This window comes from Cadophora gregata (genome assembly GCF_030347475.1).
Source record: "Cadophora gregata isolate MNR1 chromosome Unknown scaffold_15, whole genome shotgun sequence".
Classification (NCBI taxonomy): domain Eukaryota; kingdom Fungi; phylum Ascomycota; class Leotiomycetes; order Helotiales; family Ploettnerulaceae; genus Cadophora; species Cadophora gregata.
Window position 1 is genome coordinate 1,560,262 of NW_026695938.1, and position 18,349 is coordinate 1,578,610.

The 18,349-nt window shown below is 47.3% G+C and overlaps 7 protein-coding genes across 7 annotated transcripts; 4 read left to right on the plus strand and 3 right to left on the minus strand.

The window, feature by feature from the left end:
• Positions 1 to 233: 233 nt before the first annotated feature.
• Positions 234 to 1,472, minus strand: ONS95_005144 (uncharacterized protein). The gene is made up of 3 exons (XM_058498539.1): positions 1,123 to 1,472; positions 662 to 1,075; positions 234 to 585 (listed from the first exon to the last, which is right to left on the minus strand). Exons 1-3 carry the CDS (start codon positions 1,354 to 1,356, stop codon positions 451 to 453), a joined length of 783 nt encoding a protein of 260 aa, XP_058352053.1. The 5' UTR covers positions 1,357 to 1,472; the 3' UTR covers positions 234 to 450.
• A 375-nt stretch (positions 1,473 to 1,847) lies between these two features.
• On the minus strand, positions 1,848 to 3,471 carry ONS95_005145 (uncharacterized protein). Its single transcript, XM_058498540.1, has 3 exons — positions 2,988 to 3,471; positions 2,773 to 2,936; positions 1,848 to 2,687 (listed from the first exon to the last, which is right to left on the minus strand). The coding sequence occupies exons 1-3, from the start codon at positions 3,382 to 3,384 to the stop codon at positions 1,944 to 1,946; spliced, it is 1,305 nt and encodes a 434-aa protein (XP_058352054.1). The 5' UTR covers positions 3,385 to 3,471; the 3' UTR covers positions 1,848 to 1,943.
• Positions 3,472 to 6,525: 3,054 nt separating this feature from the next.
• Positions 6,526 to 7,047, plus strand: ONS95_005146 (uncharacterized protein; the record flags this gene model as incomplete). Its single annotated transcript, XM_058498541.1, has 3 exons — positions 6,526 to 6,628; positions 6,679 to 6,864; positions 6,980 to 7,047. The coding sequence occupies 3 exons, from the start codon at positions 6,526 to 6,528 to the stop codon at positions 7,045 to 7,047; spliced, it is 357 nt and encodes a 118-aa protein (XP_058352055.1).
• Positions 7,048 to 7,149: 102 nt separating this feature from the next.
• ONS95_005147 (uncharacterized protein) lies at positions 7,150 to 7,374 on the plus strand (the record flags this gene model as incomplete). Its single annotated transcript, XM_058498542.1, has 1 exon — positions 7,150 to 7,374. The coding sequence occupies one exon, from the start codon at positions 7,150 to 7,152 to the stop codon at positions 7,372 to 7,374; it is 225 nt and encodes a 74-aa protein (XP_058352056.1).
• Positions 7,375 to 9,311: 1,937 nt separating this feature from the next.
• ONS95_005148 (uncharacterized protein) lies at positions 9,312 to 9,757 on the plus strand (the record flags this gene model as incomplete). Its single annotated transcript, XM_058498543.1, has 3 exons — positions 9,312 to 9,318; positions 9,366 to 9,551; positions 9,615 to 9,757. The coding sequence occupies 3 exons, from the start codon at positions 9,312 to 9,314 to the stop codon at positions 9,755 to 9,757; spliced, it is 336 nt and encodes a 111-aa protein (XP_058352057.1).
• A 1,380-nt stretch (positions 9,758 to 11,137) lies between these two features.
• ONS95_005149 (uncharacterized protein) lies at positions 11,138 to 15,025 on the minus strand (the record flags this gene model as incomplete). Its single annotated transcript, XM_058498544.1, has 2 exons — positions 11,138 to 14,687; positions 14,733 to 15,025. 2 exons carry the CDS (start codon positions 15,023 to 15,025, stop codon positions 11,138 to 11,140), a joined length of 3,843 nt encoding a protein of 1,280 aa, XP_058352058.1.
• A 1,386-nt stretch (positions 15,026 to 16,411) lies between these two features.
• On the plus strand, positions 16,412 to 17,579 carry ONS95_005150 (uncharacterized protein). The gene is made up of 4 exons (XM_058498545.1): positions 16,412 to 16,789; positions 16,834 to 16,914; positions 16,961 to 17,079; positions 17,125 to 17,579. The coding sequence occupies exons 1-4, from the start codon at positions 16,631 to 16,633 to the stop codon at positions 17,312 to 17,314; spliced, it is 549 nt and encodes a 182-aa protein (XP_058352059.1). The 5' UTR covers positions 16,412 to 16,630; the 3' UTR covers positions 17,315 to 17,579.
• The last annotated feature ends 770 nt before the right edge of the window (positions 17,580 to 18,349 follow it).

The window sequence follows — 18,349 nt, forward strand, 5'->3', positions numbered from 1 at the left end:
AGTACGACGTTGAATTTCAAATAGTTTTAATTCTTGCGTCTCTCGCCTGTTTTGTGGGGGAAGCTTAGGTGAGCTTCGTAATAAGAGATTGGATGGGCTTGACAGACTTCAAGGTTGCTGATTACCTAAAGTCATGTCCAATGAAGAGATAATTCAACGTAGAGTACATCAAGCAGAGAAATCATTTTCCAAAGATCGATTGACCATGACTACAGCCTGTGAGCATCAAGAGAAAATCCGATGGATGGAACCTTAGGCTCGTGCTCAACCCCAATTACGCGCCCCATAATGCGCGCTTACACAGATGGACGGTCTGAAAACTCCTCAACTTTGATCCGACATCGCAAAGTACTACGAATAGACTTCCAGCTCGGGGAGTATACCCACCAGGCAAATATTGATATGGTAGTCCCACGGAAATATATTGTTATTCTGTCCTTCCCTGAACAGCTACAAAATCGTCTTCTTCAAGCATACGGCATCCCAGAACCACGCCTTTCCAGTTGAATCAGTCTTCGAGAAGGCTTTCGGAATATCCATGTAGACTTTGTACCCCCTCCTTTCGTACCAACCCTGATTTGAGAACTATCCACACAGAATTAGCCGACAAGCTCTAAACTTAAGATGGGCATAGAGTGAGAGTAGAAAAAAAACTACTTACAGGAGGAATTGGAAGTTTCAGTGCCTCATACTTCTCCTCACAATTTGGATCAACCTTGTTGATGGCATTGAGACCCAGCATTCGAGCATTCAAAGGCTCGGAAGTGGCAATTCTCTCTGCGGTATCCATTGCTGCTCTTCCAACTCCACTGAATTGCAACGCTCGAGAAACGTAGAAATTGGAAATCCAGTATGAACCCTCTGCGAAAGGCTCCTTGGGATCATCCCAGTATGCTGGGGCGGGACCGAGGCAAATGTGTCCGACTGGAATGAAGGTTCTCTCTGGCAATGTAATGGCTCGTGGTTTACCGCCATATGAAGTAGCGGTATCTTGTAGATGCACTGCTTCATATGGATACGTGGACGTGTGCTTGAGCAATTTGTTGTCCTTGTCCGGACAATCATCTGAGAGGACCTGTGGAAATATTAGCTAAGATATTTAGGGGAAAGCGCTGTACTTACAATCCATTGCAGGTTGAAAACTCCGCTCTCTTGCTTAGGTTTCCAGCTCTCAACAGCGTCAGAGTCCCATCCGCACGCAATTCGCTGCTGAACTAATCGTTCGACATGTTCAGGGGAGGTGAAATCCCAAGGGATGAGTTCAACTTGTGGTTTTGAGGAGGCCATATTTTGTCGATGATCTTGGATGAGAACTTGAATACTGGATGTCAAAATACTTATACATACTTGGGTCATGTCTTTTCAGTGAAAATCTAGTCGTATCGAAAGGGCGTGGTAGAGTGTTGTTGAGGCATTAAACTTGAAGGGCGTGATAGAGTAGATTTGCCGAAGCTTTGCCGATTCAGACCTGCCAACACGGGAAAGCGTGGAGCGTCTATTAATATGATGAGCCGACGAGTGAAAATGCAACTCATCGCGAATCAGGACCAGACATTTAAAAGAAGAGCTAGTTGATCGTTTCGGGGAAGAATAACCGCTCACGGTGGCTTAGTCGCCAGGCTGGTACCAAGTCGCGTGAAGCGAATTGCTCGAAGTCAGTCCTTCAAGAGAACGCTGCGAAACTGCGTAGGTAGGGCCAGAAACTGATATAGCTTCAGAGGTCAATTATCTGTCTCAACCGATTCATAAGAAAAGGAGTCTACAGTGTAGCTGACCTATAAAGCTACCAGGTACATAGGTATTTCTAGGCGCTCCGGGTCACGTGCAGACAGAACAGTTGAATATACCTTCTTAATGCCTTCTTTCATGGGCTTTGTACAATGTTCTTCATTGGATTAAGGAAATTCTAATCGTTAATCATCATCGTAATCATGCAGCGGGCATCATATCTTGAGTTCTTCCATCTCAACAATCCGAATCCCTCCACTGAAACCTCTCGCATCCGTCGAGTCTTCAAACTCAAATCGGCCAATTCTTGAAGTCCGCCCGTCCGAAAGCACACTGACTCGTGACTGTCTTCCATCTACTGGTGACATAGCTAAGGGAGACAATGGCATACTTGACATCGTGTCCATTCGGGAGTCTCGACCATCAGTCATCGTCAGCCGCGAGCTCCTTCCATCGGTGAATGTCGCCGCGTCCATCCTCGAGCTTCTTCCGTCTGTCATCATTGTCCCCATTGTCGAGCTTCTTCCTTCGCCATTCCTCTTTAGCAAGTTATGCCTGCTCCCCGTGCTTCCCGGATCGTGCGTTGACTTTTCCCACCCAGGCCATCCCCGGCCAGCACCGCCAACCTCCATGTCGTTCACACCTCGGTCATTATTCATTGCATCTTTTCGGGCTGAGCGTCGTCCAATCCAAAAAGCCAATATCACAAGACAAATAAGGAGAAGAACTCCAATGATGATGCCAACGCTGATCCCTGCTTTTGCACCTGTTGAGAGTCCTTTTTCACTTGGCGATGTCGTGATTGCGGAAGTTGAAGGAGGTGTATTTGTTGATGTGGGTGTTTGGGACTCTGAAGTGAAAGTTGGAGTCGAGCTCATCGTCAAATTTGGCATTGAAGTCGTGCTCGTAGTTTGGGATCGAGTATTGGTAACAGAAGCTGAGAGGGTTGTGCTCGGTAACTATGTTTCAATACAAGAATTAGCCTTGTGAAACCAGTATCCGAGTACAACATGTGGAATGCCCAGTGAACCATTGTATACGGACCTGTGAACTTGAAGCATCCCGAGCTGCTGCCACCGAATCCTCACTAAAATTGAAGTCTGCCGACCTGCTCGTCACAAGCGTCGCATCCACGAATTGTAGAGTGTATGTGTCTGTCGTTGATAATGCTGGGGGTGTCCAAACATATGAAGTTCCTGTTAATGCGCCTATGAACCAATTAGCCTTAAGTTACACAGTTCAGGGCCCCATATTCATACTTCCGATGGTAACGACTGTGGCGCCAGAGGCAAGCATCAAAGCAATTGTAACATCTCCTGTCGCACCCGACCAAGTTATAGTGAATGGAGACCCAACTTGTATTTTCTGAAATTCTGAAGCCGTGTTTGTGGGTGTGGCAAGTCCCATGCAAGGGGCGGAGTACGCCAAAATCATATAAAGGAGCGAACGTGGTAACATCTTCCCAACCCTTTCAATTATCGTACACACCAGAATGCAACATGAAAAACACCTCCTAAACGAACCCAAAAAAGATGACAGAAGGGGAAGAGCTTGAACTTGACTGAAAGAAGAAGATGCCAATGACAGAATGGAGGAGGCGGGAACCATCCTCAAAAGAGACCAGTGGAAGCCCCATTGTCCGTCATATTGGTGCATTAACGTACCCCATGTACAAAAAGAGAAGAAAACACTGGGATTCAGCTTGTCGGGTCAGCGACCGAGCACTCGGAAATTGGGATGATTTGACACCCAAGGTAGATCCACAGACGCGGATGTGCCGCCAGAAGTTCGGCAGGCACGTGTCCCACAAGCGAGGCCAGTTTTCACCAACCCCTTTTTTCTCAAGTTGACGATCTTTTTTATGACAGCGCATCTGCAATGCAGTGTGATTGTGATAGCGCTGTGCACAAAGCTGCAGTTATTGAAACAATATGTATACTTACGGAGCGTTCTCAGGCTGTAGAGAAACTTTTTTGAACCTTTATTTGAGAACTGACCTGTCTGAAAGCCGAGATGCGCTACGGAGTTTTAGTCCGATTCCATTGACACAGCCAGACTGAGTGAGATCATTTTGGGAAATGAGGGTTGCGATTAGATGATATCTCGATGATCACTCACTACTGCACCCCAGGAAAAATAAATGATCTCCATTGTTCTATTCTAAGAGAGACACTGGAGTTGCCGGATGTACTTTACATGTACGGCCTTGCCAGATCGAGACTATCGATTAAGTTACTTGATATGGTCCTAATCTTACACCAAAGAGATTCTGGCAACCATCTCATCTCTTCTCGTGATGTCTTGAAGTCGCACGGTACTTACTCGTATACATCATTGACCTGAGTCAAGAAGCATCCTCCGGAAGCAGGGTTCTCCCTTCCAGAAGTCAAAGAGCTCCAGGAAGAACATCCGAAGAAACGAAGGATCCGGCACACTCGCTGCCAAGATTCATGCAGGTGGATAGAAGATATCCACTCGTAATCAGAAGGCTGGTTTATTGGTCATGTAAGAAGAGCTTTGTCCACACCTTAATTGCTTCCAGAGAAGATTGAACGAACTTCGCTGAACGCTGAGACTTTCATGCCATACGAGAGAACCTCTTTCACAAACAATTAAATGACTATGAATATGGACAATTGCATTTGCAGTTGGATATTGGGGGTTTGGGTTGTGTTTTTAGTTGCGCCTAAAGGGGGTTTAGACCCCCGACATGCCCGGGTGGCAGATAATCAAGCGATCTGAAAACAAAATATCTGACGAGAACAATAATTACCTAATACGAAAAGTAAACCTCAAAGTCATGCTTAGAACTTATACGCACCACGATCAACCCCTCTCCTAGGGCTCCTCCTAATGCACTGGAAAGACGATATATAGTGGCATGATTATGCATGGCCGTACAACACACAACATCAATTTCCAGCGCGAGACAGTCACGGAACCTCGCGTCGCGTCTGTCCATTCTCGTGAAACTTTTGAGTTCACTGTCCAGGGAGAACCCGGCAGTTCTATTCTACGACAAAGAGATATTCAGTATACCGCTACTCACTCCCTGCTTCATTTCCAGGACCACATATATTCCTCATGCATCTCGTGATTTCCTGCAGATCAAAGATACCCAGATCTTCTGCTTAGATAGAAAGGCATGTAAGACTGATGGAAAATGGTGCTTCGTGAGCCTACCGAGAGGAAGCATCGGTCTTCGCTTGAACCCACTAAGAATCTCTGATGGGGTGCGATTCATCCACCAAAAAGGTACAAATGAAACGTTCAATAGTGCGCCGCCCTTGAACTTCAGGAGGAAAGAAAATCGATATTCAAGAATAAGGAATATGTTGTCATCCTCCTTTCAAATAATCTCAAACCTCACTGTCATTCGCCTAACTTCCAACTCTCTTCTCTCTCCGTGCCTTCCTGTCGTCCACTCTGCAACCATAATCGCAGGACTTCTAGCCACCCCCACTTGTTTTATTCTACCCAACTCTAACTTCTCTTCCTCGGTAAGTGGAAACAGTACGTTGATGGGATAGAGCTTTGTGCCATTCCCAGTCAAGGGGAAGTGGCTGGAGACTCGATAAGAGCCTAAGTCCGACAATGAGAAGCTTATTAAACTCACCACTTATAGAAGGCCGAAACTGAAAAATTTGCTTCAGTTGCGATGCCAGACAACACTCCATTGTTTTGTGGGGGACAGGTTTCCAAAGCGTGGTTGGAGACTCGGACCGCCCACAAAGTGCTTACAGCTTAAGGCTCAAGACAACTCATCAGATATAACACTTAATTCCCACTACTCATTGTCAAATGAGCTCTTGTATTCAACAAATATCCGAAAAAACAAGCAATTTCTTCCAGGAATCATGACTCTATGGAGAGGGCACATGAGCTGAGAAGTATACGAGAGCATGCAACAGACAGAAACTATTTCCAATATCAGATAAGTATATATTGCTTGGTCGTGGACTATGTAAGGCTTTTGCATCGACTACTGGTGAATACTCTTTACCAACCAATCTCAAGTCTGTTGTGTGGTTGGAGCACGTGACTGGATGAATTGGATGACGTCCTTGAAGCCTTCTTTCTCTCGTGTAGAGGAAGCTGACTAGTAAAACGAGGTAAAAGCAGGTGAATTTGACATAGTGATAGTGTTTGGCTTCAGGAATCTGCCTCCCAGTCGCATTCTCTTGTACTTGTTGTTTTCGCATAATTCAAAGCACCCGCTTCGTGGGCTAAAACCAGATGCCCCCCACCTTCACGTCTTCAACACTCCCTACTGTTAAACATCAATGTAGCATTTATTAACCAGCAGAGGAATTATAATGACGGACAGATCGTCTCTCTGTAGCCAAGAAGGACAATAGTGCTTCACGCATCTCCACTGATTCCTTTCAGCCATGCTTCATGAGGCGCTTTGTTGCCCTTCTCCTCCGTGCTTCGAGATTTCGACAGGTACGTAGTGAAATACTGATATACGCAGATCTGTCTGATTTGACCTCTCGGAATCTGATGTCTATCAGTATGTGTCCACATTTGTTGGTGTATGTTGGTGCTGGTGGTGGCCAGGCGGCCAGGAACCACACGAACCCCTGAGATGTGTGAGCCTAGCCGAAGTAAATATAAAATATTGTGCTATGCTAATTTGGTCTTAGCACGGTGCTTCGCTGAGGTAATCAAGGCCCATTGATGCATCACAGGTCAAGGCTGCTCCCTCACTCTCTCCTCTTCTCGATATGTTCGCGCAATATGTAGAAAAGGCAATTTGAATATTCTGTACTGTGCGAGAAACACCAAAACAAAATCATGGCCCTGCTTGATCTTCCAGTAGATATTGTTCATGAAATCTTCCTCTGCGCTGTCATTGCGCGCGGTGTGACGAGAGCTCTGAGGTTGAAGCTCGTGTGTAGTGAGTGCGACCACCAAAAGTATCCGGCCTTGCTAAACTGAACTTTTTAGAACAATTCCGACGTTATCTACAGGCTGCCCTTTTTGAATCGCGACTACTTGACGGGTTCTTAGTTGAGGCAAGGATTGGCAGCAGACTCTTTTTTATGGAAGATTGGTACATCCGGAAGAGGCATGGGGTGGAGAAGCTATGGCAAGCGTATCTTGTTTATCGAGTAAAAAATGAGGCCGACCCAAGTAAGTAGATCACCTTTACTTTGCCATCTACTTTTTTGGTTCCAGCATACCCAGAGAGCACAATCCAATTCCTAGGATGAGAAATTGCCCGCATTCACGTGCTGACACCTCACAGACAAAGGTAGCTTCGTTGCAATACGGCAGCTCTCAGAGCAGTTTTGTGAACAAGCGAAAGCAGACTAAGAGACGGTGCTTGATGCATTATGCTGGCTTGCGCTAGAGCGCGGAAGCAATGCACCAGGGTTTTCCGAGTGCTGGGGCTGGACTGAACCAGGCGACAAGACAATGAATGCTGGCTCGAGTCTCCTAAGTGCAGCAGCGTTCTTGGGACATACCCGAATGATAAGAAGATTGCTCTCAGAGGGTCTATGCCCAACTGTGAAGGGACCACTGTTTCCCTCACCAATGCAACTTGCGGCGTACGCTGGTCAAGGCGAGGTATTGAGACTCTTCCAAGAGCATTTACCCGATTTCGAAGACCAACGCCCTCCTGGCGTTAAGATCCAGTGATTTGGCGAGGCAAGATTGGGCCAGGGTCAATTAAGGGGGCAATGATGCGAGGCGACATTGATATGCTGCGCCTGGCAATATGGCCCCCTTGCCAAGGCAAACTTCCCAATACAGACTTCGCTCTTTTGCGACTTGGACATGTGGATCCGAACTCTTTGCCTGGGGTGGATTTGAAGAATTCTCTTCACAGTGCCAAAACTCTGGAAGTATTCGAATTTGTCGAGGGTTTTTTCAACGAACCACAGCGCGAATATTCAGCCCTTTTGGCGCATTACGCGGAGCTAGGTAATATCGCGATAGTACGGTATCTCCTTGAAAAAGGTGCACTCGTCGACGGAGGAATAAGATCTGACCAAAACCCGCTGACAATTGCGTGTCGTAACTGTCATAAAGAAATTGTTGACCTACTCTTGGAGCGCGGGGCAGATCCTGGATGTTACTTAGCGCAGGTGCTTGGCTGTCCGTTACATGCTGCTACTTCTGGAGGCAGCTTATCCATCATGCCCAAACTTCTCGCACATGTTGCAAGCTTTGCAGACGTCAATTGGGAACCGATTCTAAACGCTTTACGGCTCGAACACACGGCGATGGTAGAGTTTATTCTGAACCTTCGAGATTGGGGTGAAAAAGAACTGCGAGGGATCGCAAGGTAACAGGAAGAAAAGGGATTAGAGTCTATGGCATTGCTTCTACTGAGTAACATATAGTCCCCCTTGATGGAGATCGTTAGCGAATATGAGTTTGGATCGTCACAATGGGAAGAAATTGTCTACCGAAATACCCTAGGAAGTAGCAAGAACGTCGGGGTGGAGGCTTGTGTGGAGGAAAAGAGCCGTAGTTGAAGTATGATGGAAAGATGGAGGAAGGGACGGGGTCGGGATCAATCAGTCGCCTATTTTAATCTTTCAATCTCTCCGTAATGCATCAAATTACCCCGCGCTGATGCCAAATTCAGCAAAACAGAATGGCATCGATACGAAAAGCCCGTTCTCACAAACCTGAGTGAGACCAGACTTGTGCTTCGCCGTGCCCGATGAGCTCTGCACACTGCCAAGACCAGAATTGGGGCAAGGAGTCATCCTCCGCCGGCGCCTTGAGAATTGGTGCAATATTGCCTTCGCTGAAATGCTCGAGCACAATGCTTTTCAGATCCGAAGACTGTTTTACACTTTTGTGAACGAACGAGAAGGAAAGTTGGGTTTCTGTCCTTCTATCGGCATTTTCAGTATCGATGAACCCCAATAAATCATCAATTGTAATCACACCAATGTCGCCAATCACTCCACACGAATCCTCTCAGATTCTGGTGATTTAAAAGTTTGACAAGATCCGCCAAACAAGTGTACATTATACGGTATAGTGTTAATGAGTTTAAAGATTTGTCCAAGAGTGCCGAGCCTAGTCAGGTAAGATATATCTGATGCAAAATTGGTGGAGTTGCATTCTAGGTCATTATTCCGGTTACGAAGAGCCTCTGGTAAGCCATCTTCAAAGTTCTCCAAGGCCCCTTGACATATTCAACTAGCTCCATGATTCGTCATTAACTTGATTTAACTTCAGTTCTGCAATACTGTAATGTTGCCCGCGAATTGCCAGGCAATATCATTATGCGGCCCTGGCCAATGGCACGAGGGGCCTCTATTAAGCGAGAGAAAACAATCACATGCAGCGATCCTTCGCGGCGCACTATACCCCTTTGGATCTAGTTCTGACTCCTCATTGTTGGTTACAACACTGTCCTCTTAACGATTCCGACTCTCTAGTATCTCTCACCAGGTCTAATAGATTATACATGCTATTCATACAACGACACCGCACTTCCTATTTCATAGCAAACTCCTTATTGTCAATTATTTCATTGCTGACAACCAGTACCGCCGGGAGAATGCAATTCCATCATAGCACGTGGCGTCGCAAGAGGTCTCAGGCTGAAGCTCATGTGCAGTAAGAGGAGGCCACCATGGGCCCTTTTATATGCTGATGAATACCAGAAAGTTTTTATACCCAAATCCAGCCTGCTCTGTTCGAAACACGACTTCTAGACGAACATGTTCCCTCGCCTCGCGTCAACAGTGGACTCAATTTACTCGAGGTATGGTACGTTCGTCGAACGTACGGTGCGGAGAAGCTGTGGTACTCATACCTATCATATCGCGTTCAAAATGAGAGGGATCCAGGTCAGTAATTTTTAGTTTACTTATACTTTACTTCATAAAATTCATGATGAATGATAGGTTCAGATGACAAGCAGCGTAATAAACTGCTCACAACCACTGCAGGGAAAGGCCGCTTCGTCGAGTTGCGCCAGGTGACTGAGCAAATCTGTCGAAAGACAAAGTCGGACATGCCGTCACCCTCGACGCTCTCTGCTGGCTGGCACTAGAGCGAGGAAGCTGTGCACCAGGCTACTATGAAGGTTGGGGATGCCATGATCCTGAAGATAAAATACCAGATCCGGGGTTGAACCTCTTGAGCGCTGCCGCTTATCTCGGCGACATTAGACTGGCGACGGAACTTCTGAATGAAGGTTACTGCCCCACCATGGACAATTTTCTTTTTCCGGCACCTTCACAACTTGCCGCATGGGCAGGTAATGTTGGTACGCTACAACTTCTCCAAGAGTATTTGCCTGAATTTGAAGAGACATCGACACGAGGTTCACGTTGGTGGAAAGACTGGCGAGCGAAAACTGGACCTGGGTCTATCAAGGGAGCGGTGATGTCCGGAGACATGGAAATACTACGATTGGCGGTATATCCCCCCTCACGGTCTTTTGAAGACAGAGCAAGCTTTTCAGGACAGCCCATGGCAAGCAATTTGGAAGAGAAGGATTTAAAGTGGAGCTCAATTAAAGACAATACAGTGAAAGTCAAAGACCGCCTTTCACTAATGGTTGTCTCTTCCTGTTCGCGACTTTGCTGGGTGCGCACTTGTCGGTGTTGCTGGTACCGGATGGTATTTGTCCGGATGATCGAGGCGGCAGGATATTTTCTTGGACGATGCTCAAGGGGAAAAACTCAATTTACTTGAGTAACGAGGGCTAGACTTATATAGCTAGATTCTCAGTTCGAGCGGAAAGAATTACCAGTACCCATGACGTAGTGAAGGCCCGTATGTTAGCATAGTCAATGGAAGATACTTTAAAAACGGAAGCCACCAATCGAGTGTGAAGGCATATTTAGTTTTTACACCCAGGCTGATTTCGATCGATTTAGAAGTGAAAAGGTTACACTCTGCAGAGGGATGAGATTTTGTATGAGGAAGAATGATACAGCTTTTGAGGACACGCAAACTCATTTGCCCGGAGTGTTGGAACTGTATCTCGCTGCCAGGGAAGGCTCTACAACTACCAATCAATTTAGTTCAAACCACTATTAGAATTACATACATGGTGTAGAAAACATGATCGCATTAATTTTGACATAAACCAATTATCCTTCGAAAGAATTGAAAGCGCAGACCAAAGTAAGAAAAAGCGCCGCGACGTTATAGCTCCCTCACAGCCACGACTCCAAGTTACACCCGGCCGTCAAGTCATAACATATCATCCCAGTGCCTATAGAAGATAATAGCGTCCAATAAAAGAAATACACAATCGCTACTTGGCTGTGACAGCCTACAGCATACAAAGATCTAGTACCCAGTCCTTATCTGGGCAATTGACATCAACCATCGCCACCTGCATTGATGCGACCAAGCCATACGACAAACAGGTGGGATTTCTCAAGCGGAAAAGCCTGACACCTGGAAATGCCGGAGGTTTTTAGCATACTTTCGGAAACAAGGAGCCTGTCAGAGCCAGAGGGGTGACTGCTCCTGGCGCTGTGATGGTGAAATTATTCTCCGAAGGAAGTCCGTTATTGCCATAGACCAAGCGCATCGGATAATAGTTACCAGCAACAAAGTTGACTGATGTGCATTGCAGAAGAGGTGCTGTGTACAGGAAACCTGAGATGAGGCTGTAAGAGGCGCCAGCTACATCTACAGTACCACCACATGGGAAAGCGTCGCCTGGGCCCACGTAAAGGTATGCCACGTTATCTGCCTCAGAGCAGATAGAGAATAATCCAGTAGATGGTGCTTGGAAATATCCTGTGTAGACGAACGTGTAATTGTTGGGGTTGTATGTGATTCCTGCCCATGTCCCGGTGGTTTGACCGGGAAAGTATGGAGGCGAATTAGGAGGGAACACGGCTTGAGTCAGAGGAGGCTCAGCTAACTCGGGGCCAGTAAAACTCTGAATCAAACTCAATGCTAGAGGAGTCAAGCTCATATAATAATCTGGGCCAACTCCAAGGAGCGAACCAAACGTTGAAGGGTAGTCGAAGGGGTTCGCATAATGGGCAATGTTGACTCCGTTCGGTGGACAGACAACCGTTGGAGGTGGGCAGGCCAGATTTGGAAGAACCGAGCTGGTAGAGCTTGACGACGTAGATGAAGACGTAGCAGAACTGGATGTGTCCGGAGCTGTAGTCGTTGAAATGCTTGAGGAAACACTCGACGATGTAAGCACAGTCGAGCTGGCAATACTAGACGATGTACTCGAGCTGACTATGGTGGATGATGTGGTCGCGCTGGCGATAGTCGATGATGTCGTCGAGCTGGCTATTGTGGACGATGTACTTGAACTTGCTATCGTTGATGATGTACTCGAGCTAGCTATTGTGGATGATGTACTTGAGGTTTGCGAACTTGATGTAGACGCTAGAGAAGTCGGTTGACCAATTATGATTGTACCAGCAACGGATCCCGAAGGTTGCACAGTGGAAGTATAGCCTGATACGCCTGGTGGCAGGGTCGAGGTCGTGGTAACGAAAACTGCACTTGCTGGCTGCCCAATAATGATAAGACCAGGAGCGGTGCCGGAAGGAGGGATTGTTGTTGTGTATGGCAATTGGCCCACAGGAATTGTACTTGTTGTTGTGACGTACACAGTCGGCAAGGGAGGTGCCCCTGGTGTTCCAATAATGATGGTACCTGAAATAGCCCCGACGGGAGGAACGGTAGATGTATAGGCTGGCTGCCCAAAGGGTATCGTAGTGTAGGATGTCACAAATCCTGCGGCTGCCGGCGTCCCAATTACAACAACACCGGAAGCTGTGCCTGAAGGAGGGAAAGTTGAGGTATAAGGTGGGGATCCAGGCGGTAGTGTAGACGTGGTAGTGATATACCCGAGACCAGGTTGACCAATAATAATTGTGCCAGAAACTGTACCAGCCGGAGGTACAGTTGACGTGTAAGCTGGAGATCCAGGGGGCAAAATGGAGGTAGTAGTGACATAACCTAGCCCAGGCTGACCGATGATAATTGTACCAGAGGCTGTCCCTGCCGGAGGTACAGTTGAAGTGTAAGCCGGAGACCCAGGGGGTAGAATCGAAGTAGTAGTGATATAACCTAGCCCAGGCTGACCAATAATAATTGTGCCAGAAACTGTTCCTGCCGGAGGCACAGTTGACGTGTAAGCTGGAGATCCAGCAGGCAAAATGGAGGTAGTGGTGACATAACCTAGCCCAGGCTGACCGATGATAATTGTGCCAGACACTGTCCCAACAGGAGGCACAGTCGACGTGTAAGCCGGGGATCCAGGCGGTAAGATCGAAGTAGTAGTGACATAACCCAGGCCTGGCTGACCGATGATAATCGTACCAGAAGCTCCCCCAGCAGGAGGCACTGTTGACGTGTATGCTGGGGATCCAGGCGGCAAAATGGAGGTAGTAGTGACATAACCCAAGGCAGGCTGACCGATAATGATCGTCCCAGGAACTGTTCCAGCGGGAGGCACAGTTGATGTATAGGCTGGAGACCCAGGCGGCAAAGTAGATGTAGATGTGACATAGGCTCCAGGGGTTTCGCCGATAAGAATTGTGCCAGGAACTGTGCCAGAGGGAGGTATAGTTGAGGTGTACCCAGGAAATCCTGGGGGAAGTGTTGTAGTGGCAGTAACGTAGCGTGCTGCAGCTTCTCCAATAAGCACTGTGCCAGCGACTGTCCCAGCAGGAGGGATAGTCGAAGTAAAACCAGGGAATCCAGGAGGCAGTGTTGTGGTGGCAGTGACATAAACTCCTGCGGGCTCCCCAATAAGCACTGTACCAGCGACTGTCCCAGCAGGAGGGATAGTTGAAGTGTACGCAGGAAAAGCTGGGGGTAGTGTTGTGGTGGCAGTGACGTAAAGTCCTGCAGGCTCTCCAATAACGACAGTGATTGGTGACGATGGATCGGTGGGAGCGAATGTTGATGTATATGCAGGGACTCCTGGTGGTAGGGCAGAAGTGGTGGTCACTATTCGCCGTGCAGGCTGCCCAACGATCACGGTTCCAGCTACTGTTCCAGCGGGGGGGATTGTAGATGTATAGGCAGGAGCATCAGGTGGAAGGGTTGAAGTAGTTGTAACAAATACGCCGGAGGGCTCACCAATAACAATCACACCTGGGTATGTTCCCGAAGGTGCGATAGTTGAGGTAAATCCAGGTTGACCTGCTGCAATAGTAGAGGTGGTAGTGATAAATCGATAGCCAGGCTCACCGATGATGATTTCACCGGGGAATGTGCCCGAAGGGGCGATGGTCGAAGTGTAACCAGGCTGATCAATTGGAATTGTGGAAGTGATTGTGATATATCCAGGTCTTGGAGTTTCACCGATAATTACAATACCAGAATTTGTGCCTGATGGAGCAATTGTGTAAGTGAACTCGGGCTGACCCGGGGCAATAGTCGTGGTAGTTGTGAAATACCCAAGTCTAGGTTCCTCACCGATAACTACAACACCAGGATTGGTACCCGATGGAGCGATTGTCGAAGTAAATCCAGGCTGGCCTGGGGGAACAGTTGTAGTAGTTGTCACGTACTGCGCACCAGGGGTCTCCCCAATAATTACAACGCCAGGGTTTGTACCTGATGGAGCAATTGTAGAAGTGAATGCAGGCTGGCCTGGAAGAACAGTCGTGGTAGTCGTAACGTACCGAAGTCCAGGGGTCTGCCCAATAACTACTACACCCGGATATGTGCCTGATGGAGGAATCGTAGAAGTGAAACCAGGCTGTCCTGGAAGAACTGTTGTAGTGGAAGTGATATATCCTGCGGGTGCAGAAGGTTGACCAATAATCACAAGACCAGGGTTTGTCCCTGAGGGAGGGATAGTTGACGTGTAGGCTGGCTGTCCAGCTGGTATTGTGGAAGTTGTTGTCACATAGCCTCCACGAGGATCTCCGATAATGACAACTCCAGGATAAGTTCCCGACGGTGGAATAGTTGAAGTGTAGCCTGGCTGATCAGCTGGAATCGTCGTTGTTGTAGTTATGTAGCCAGGATTAGTCCTGGTATCTGTCAGTCATGCCTCCTTTTTCGCTGTCCTTACTTACGGTGGATACACTGTGCTCGTGATATATACAGTGCTCGTCACGATGCCGGTGGCTATCACAAGAGTTGGAGCGTTGGTAACAGTCACGGTCATCCCAATTCCGATTGTGATGATAGTATTCGAGCTGCAGAAACTGCTAACTTGGACTGGGCAAACATTGACCTGGGTAATAACGTCGACCCCAACAACATCTGCATCAGGTGGGCAGACATCATATGAGAGTGACTCTGCCGCTCCTCTCGGAGCGAACAATGTCGCGTACGCAAATCCTGCGAACCTGGCCCAATTTCTCATGTTGATTGTGTCCTTGTTGTTTGCAGGCCCCAAAATCAATGGTGAGGAAGTCTTGAACACTTATAACCAGATCTTGTGTAGGGCGCCACAAATTCCCATCACAAGCAAGAGACATTTAGAACATTCCTTCAACACAAGCTCCTGCGCTGATCTGTGCTGGTGTACGTCAATCTAAGGAATGATAACAGGACTAATCTGAATATACAATACGCTTCTTCAGTTGCAAGAAGCACTAAAGATTTTAAGTTTTTCTCCCTCACTTGGTGGCTATTACCTAAATGCTTGGGTACATTTCGCCAGCCCCTCTGAACCGGAGCTGGATCACATTCGGAAACTTCCGACTTCAGCTGTTTTTGTTTTATTCCTCACCTTCTCTTTGTCGCGTTGATTTCAAGCTTTGTGTTGATTAGCTTCATAATATGTGACTCAACCTCGCTTAGCTCCGATCCATTTTTGGGGGGGGAATGAATACACCAGCTGAGACTACATCGGAAAGATATCGATCTGAGTGATACTATCTGGAGTCTCGGTCCCTATTTCTACTCCCTACAGTCCTTGAGACTTCCCCAGCCTCAAGGCGATAAGAAAACTTTCGCTGATGTGAAAGCTAAGTATTCCTACTGACAACATTCAACATTATACATAAATGCTTTGGTCTTATGGGAGACCCGACGTTATCCTCTTCCAAATACAAAAATTTGTCTGTGAATGTACAATATAATTGATGTGCTGTTAAGAGAGGTCCGAAGTGAGTGGCTGATAGTGCGAGGGCTAGCATTGACTAGCCTGTATTGAAACCCAATCAAGCAATAGTAAGTCCAGAACACGGTGTCAGCCAAGCTTCCATGCCGTTCGATAAACAAAGCTTATCCTCTTTCTTCGGACATATCTCCGATTTCATTCCTCCTCGTACTGATTGTAAGATTACCTGTTGATCCAAATTATTATGAAAGGATGGCCTTTTGGACTGGACTCGATTTCGCTGGAGATGGGAGGTGTTAATGTGTCTCACTCCTCGAGATTGCAGTGCCGGAGATGGGCCTTTCGTCCCTCTGCCCCCCTAGGGTCCCAACGTCAAATTGCTACTGGCTTCCTAGCAACTGCTTTTACGGTGCCAAAGGAACCTCTCCTAATATTTGCTGTGGCAACATACCTGAATCGGATCACGTTACCTCCAAGTCACAAAACAACATTAACCCTCTCATTTCAAGTCTAAAAAATTGACAGAACGTCTCCACCAAATAACGTTATTAACGGGCGCGGGGAGAACTCTATTGCTTGTCTGCGTCCCAGGTACGCGGATCTCGGCAAGGGGGGCCCGGCCGCCACTCCCAGCTAGGGCGACGAATTTGGACAAGATCTTGCTGGGCGCTACCAGGATGAACCCTTTCGTGGGGCCATCGAGTGAACACACCCAATTTCTCTTCAAGTATCTCTGGAATGGGCTTCGAGACCAGAGATCAAGATTGAGAAGGAAGGCTGGGGCAGGCGCAGGAATGTAGATATATGCACCACGGATCGCGATCATGATCATAGTGTTATAAGAAGGGATGGTGTGCTCTCTTACTATCACTGTCACTGTCAAGCTTATCGACTCCAGCAACAATGAAGGTCACCTTGTACTCCTTCCTGTTCAGTGCTCTGGCGCTGGCCACCACTGGCGAAGTGATTTTTTGTACAACGACAAATTATCAGGCCCCCGTCACCATCGTCGTGCCTCAAACGAGCACGTATTGCCCTGTTTGCGATGTTGCCAAAACCCAGGTATGAGCCCTCGCAAAGTTGTCTTGCCTCGCTGACGGTCCAAGGGAGGAGTATATACGACGACCTATGCTACAGTCTATCCTAGTATTTGTGACACCGGTCTGACGGAAGCTACTTACACCGTGGTAAGTATAAATACTTCACATCACATATATGATGCTGATCAAGCAGACGCAAACTTGTACGGGTCTCACTCCAATCAATCCTGCTGTGGTTCCCCCGCAGTTCACAGCTGTAACGACTGTCTGCACTCCGTGTGCAGGAAAACCGACTCTTACCATCACTCAACCGTAAGTTCCCCACACTATGAAGAAGCCTTAACTGACTTTTTGTAGATATCCAGCCGTTCCAACAGGTGTCCAAGGTCCCGGAGGTGCTGCTTACACAACCAATACCGCCATCGGTGTCCCTGCCGGCCCTACCGCCGCTCCGACCTACCCCCTCGTCATTTCTTCCAGCGCATCAAGCGTCTCACCGAGCGGCTGGGCCATTCTCGGACTTTTCTTCTGGCTGTTAGCCCATTAATATGTTTGCATTCTTTTCGAGCGGATATTTTACATAGCCTTTGAAAACTCCCCATTATCAGGCACTTATTTGACCAAGTACTCTCAGGCGGACTTATAATTAGATAATTTCTCTTCTTGGACGTGTCCTGACAGCCTGTCAATTTTCATTGTTGAATATGACACGAGATACTTATGTGCAAGCTAAGACTAGCTTCCGCAGCTTCTTGTATATAGTTAGAGGGGTTCCCCCGAGGTTCATTCTGTAGCGTAATCAAATATTCCCCTAAGTATATCAACACTCTTCAGGCACGTTGGAAAATAATATGTGATGAATGGACTCTTAAATAGCTCACCGTGTCTACTGCGTTGCGTATTCTCAAAAAAAAAAAGACAGTTTGTATATCAACGACGGACTGGCTTCGAGCTTGTTAGCGATTCTCTTCCGCAACGAGCACGGAATAACTTGTTAGAACAGCAGCGCCAGATATATATTGCACTCCTCGCAGCTCGCCGATGATCAGACGACCGCCTTTCACAGAGATGCCCATTTTGGAAGAACTGTAAGCACCCAAGTACCCCACTAACCCATCTGTAAATTACCTCCACAGGGCACAGTCGTTGCAGGCAGCGGGAGAGCACAAGAAACGGTCTTATAGTTTTTTTTTTACCGACTCATCCATCCATACATAATATTCTCTGCCCGTGTTCTCCACTGCAAGATGATACCAGCACACTGATTTGGACAAAATTCATTTGACCTCAGCCTTTCTTCCAAGATGAAGTCTATTCCCGCTAGTAATAGAGTGAGAGGAGTAGTTGCAAGAGAAGTTCCATATGTGCCCACGGGTATAAAATCGCTTTTCAGCATCTGTATAAAGAATGAATTGTGACAAGACCTCAAGTGTAAGTCATGGAGATAACAAGTTTCGAAAAGAAACGGAAATTCGAAGTTTAAAGATAACTAAAGACTTGAAGTGCTACCACCAGCAATATCCCCTTAATTGCCGTATCAAACACACCTGTAGCGAAACCCTGTACTTAACTTCGTAAGCGA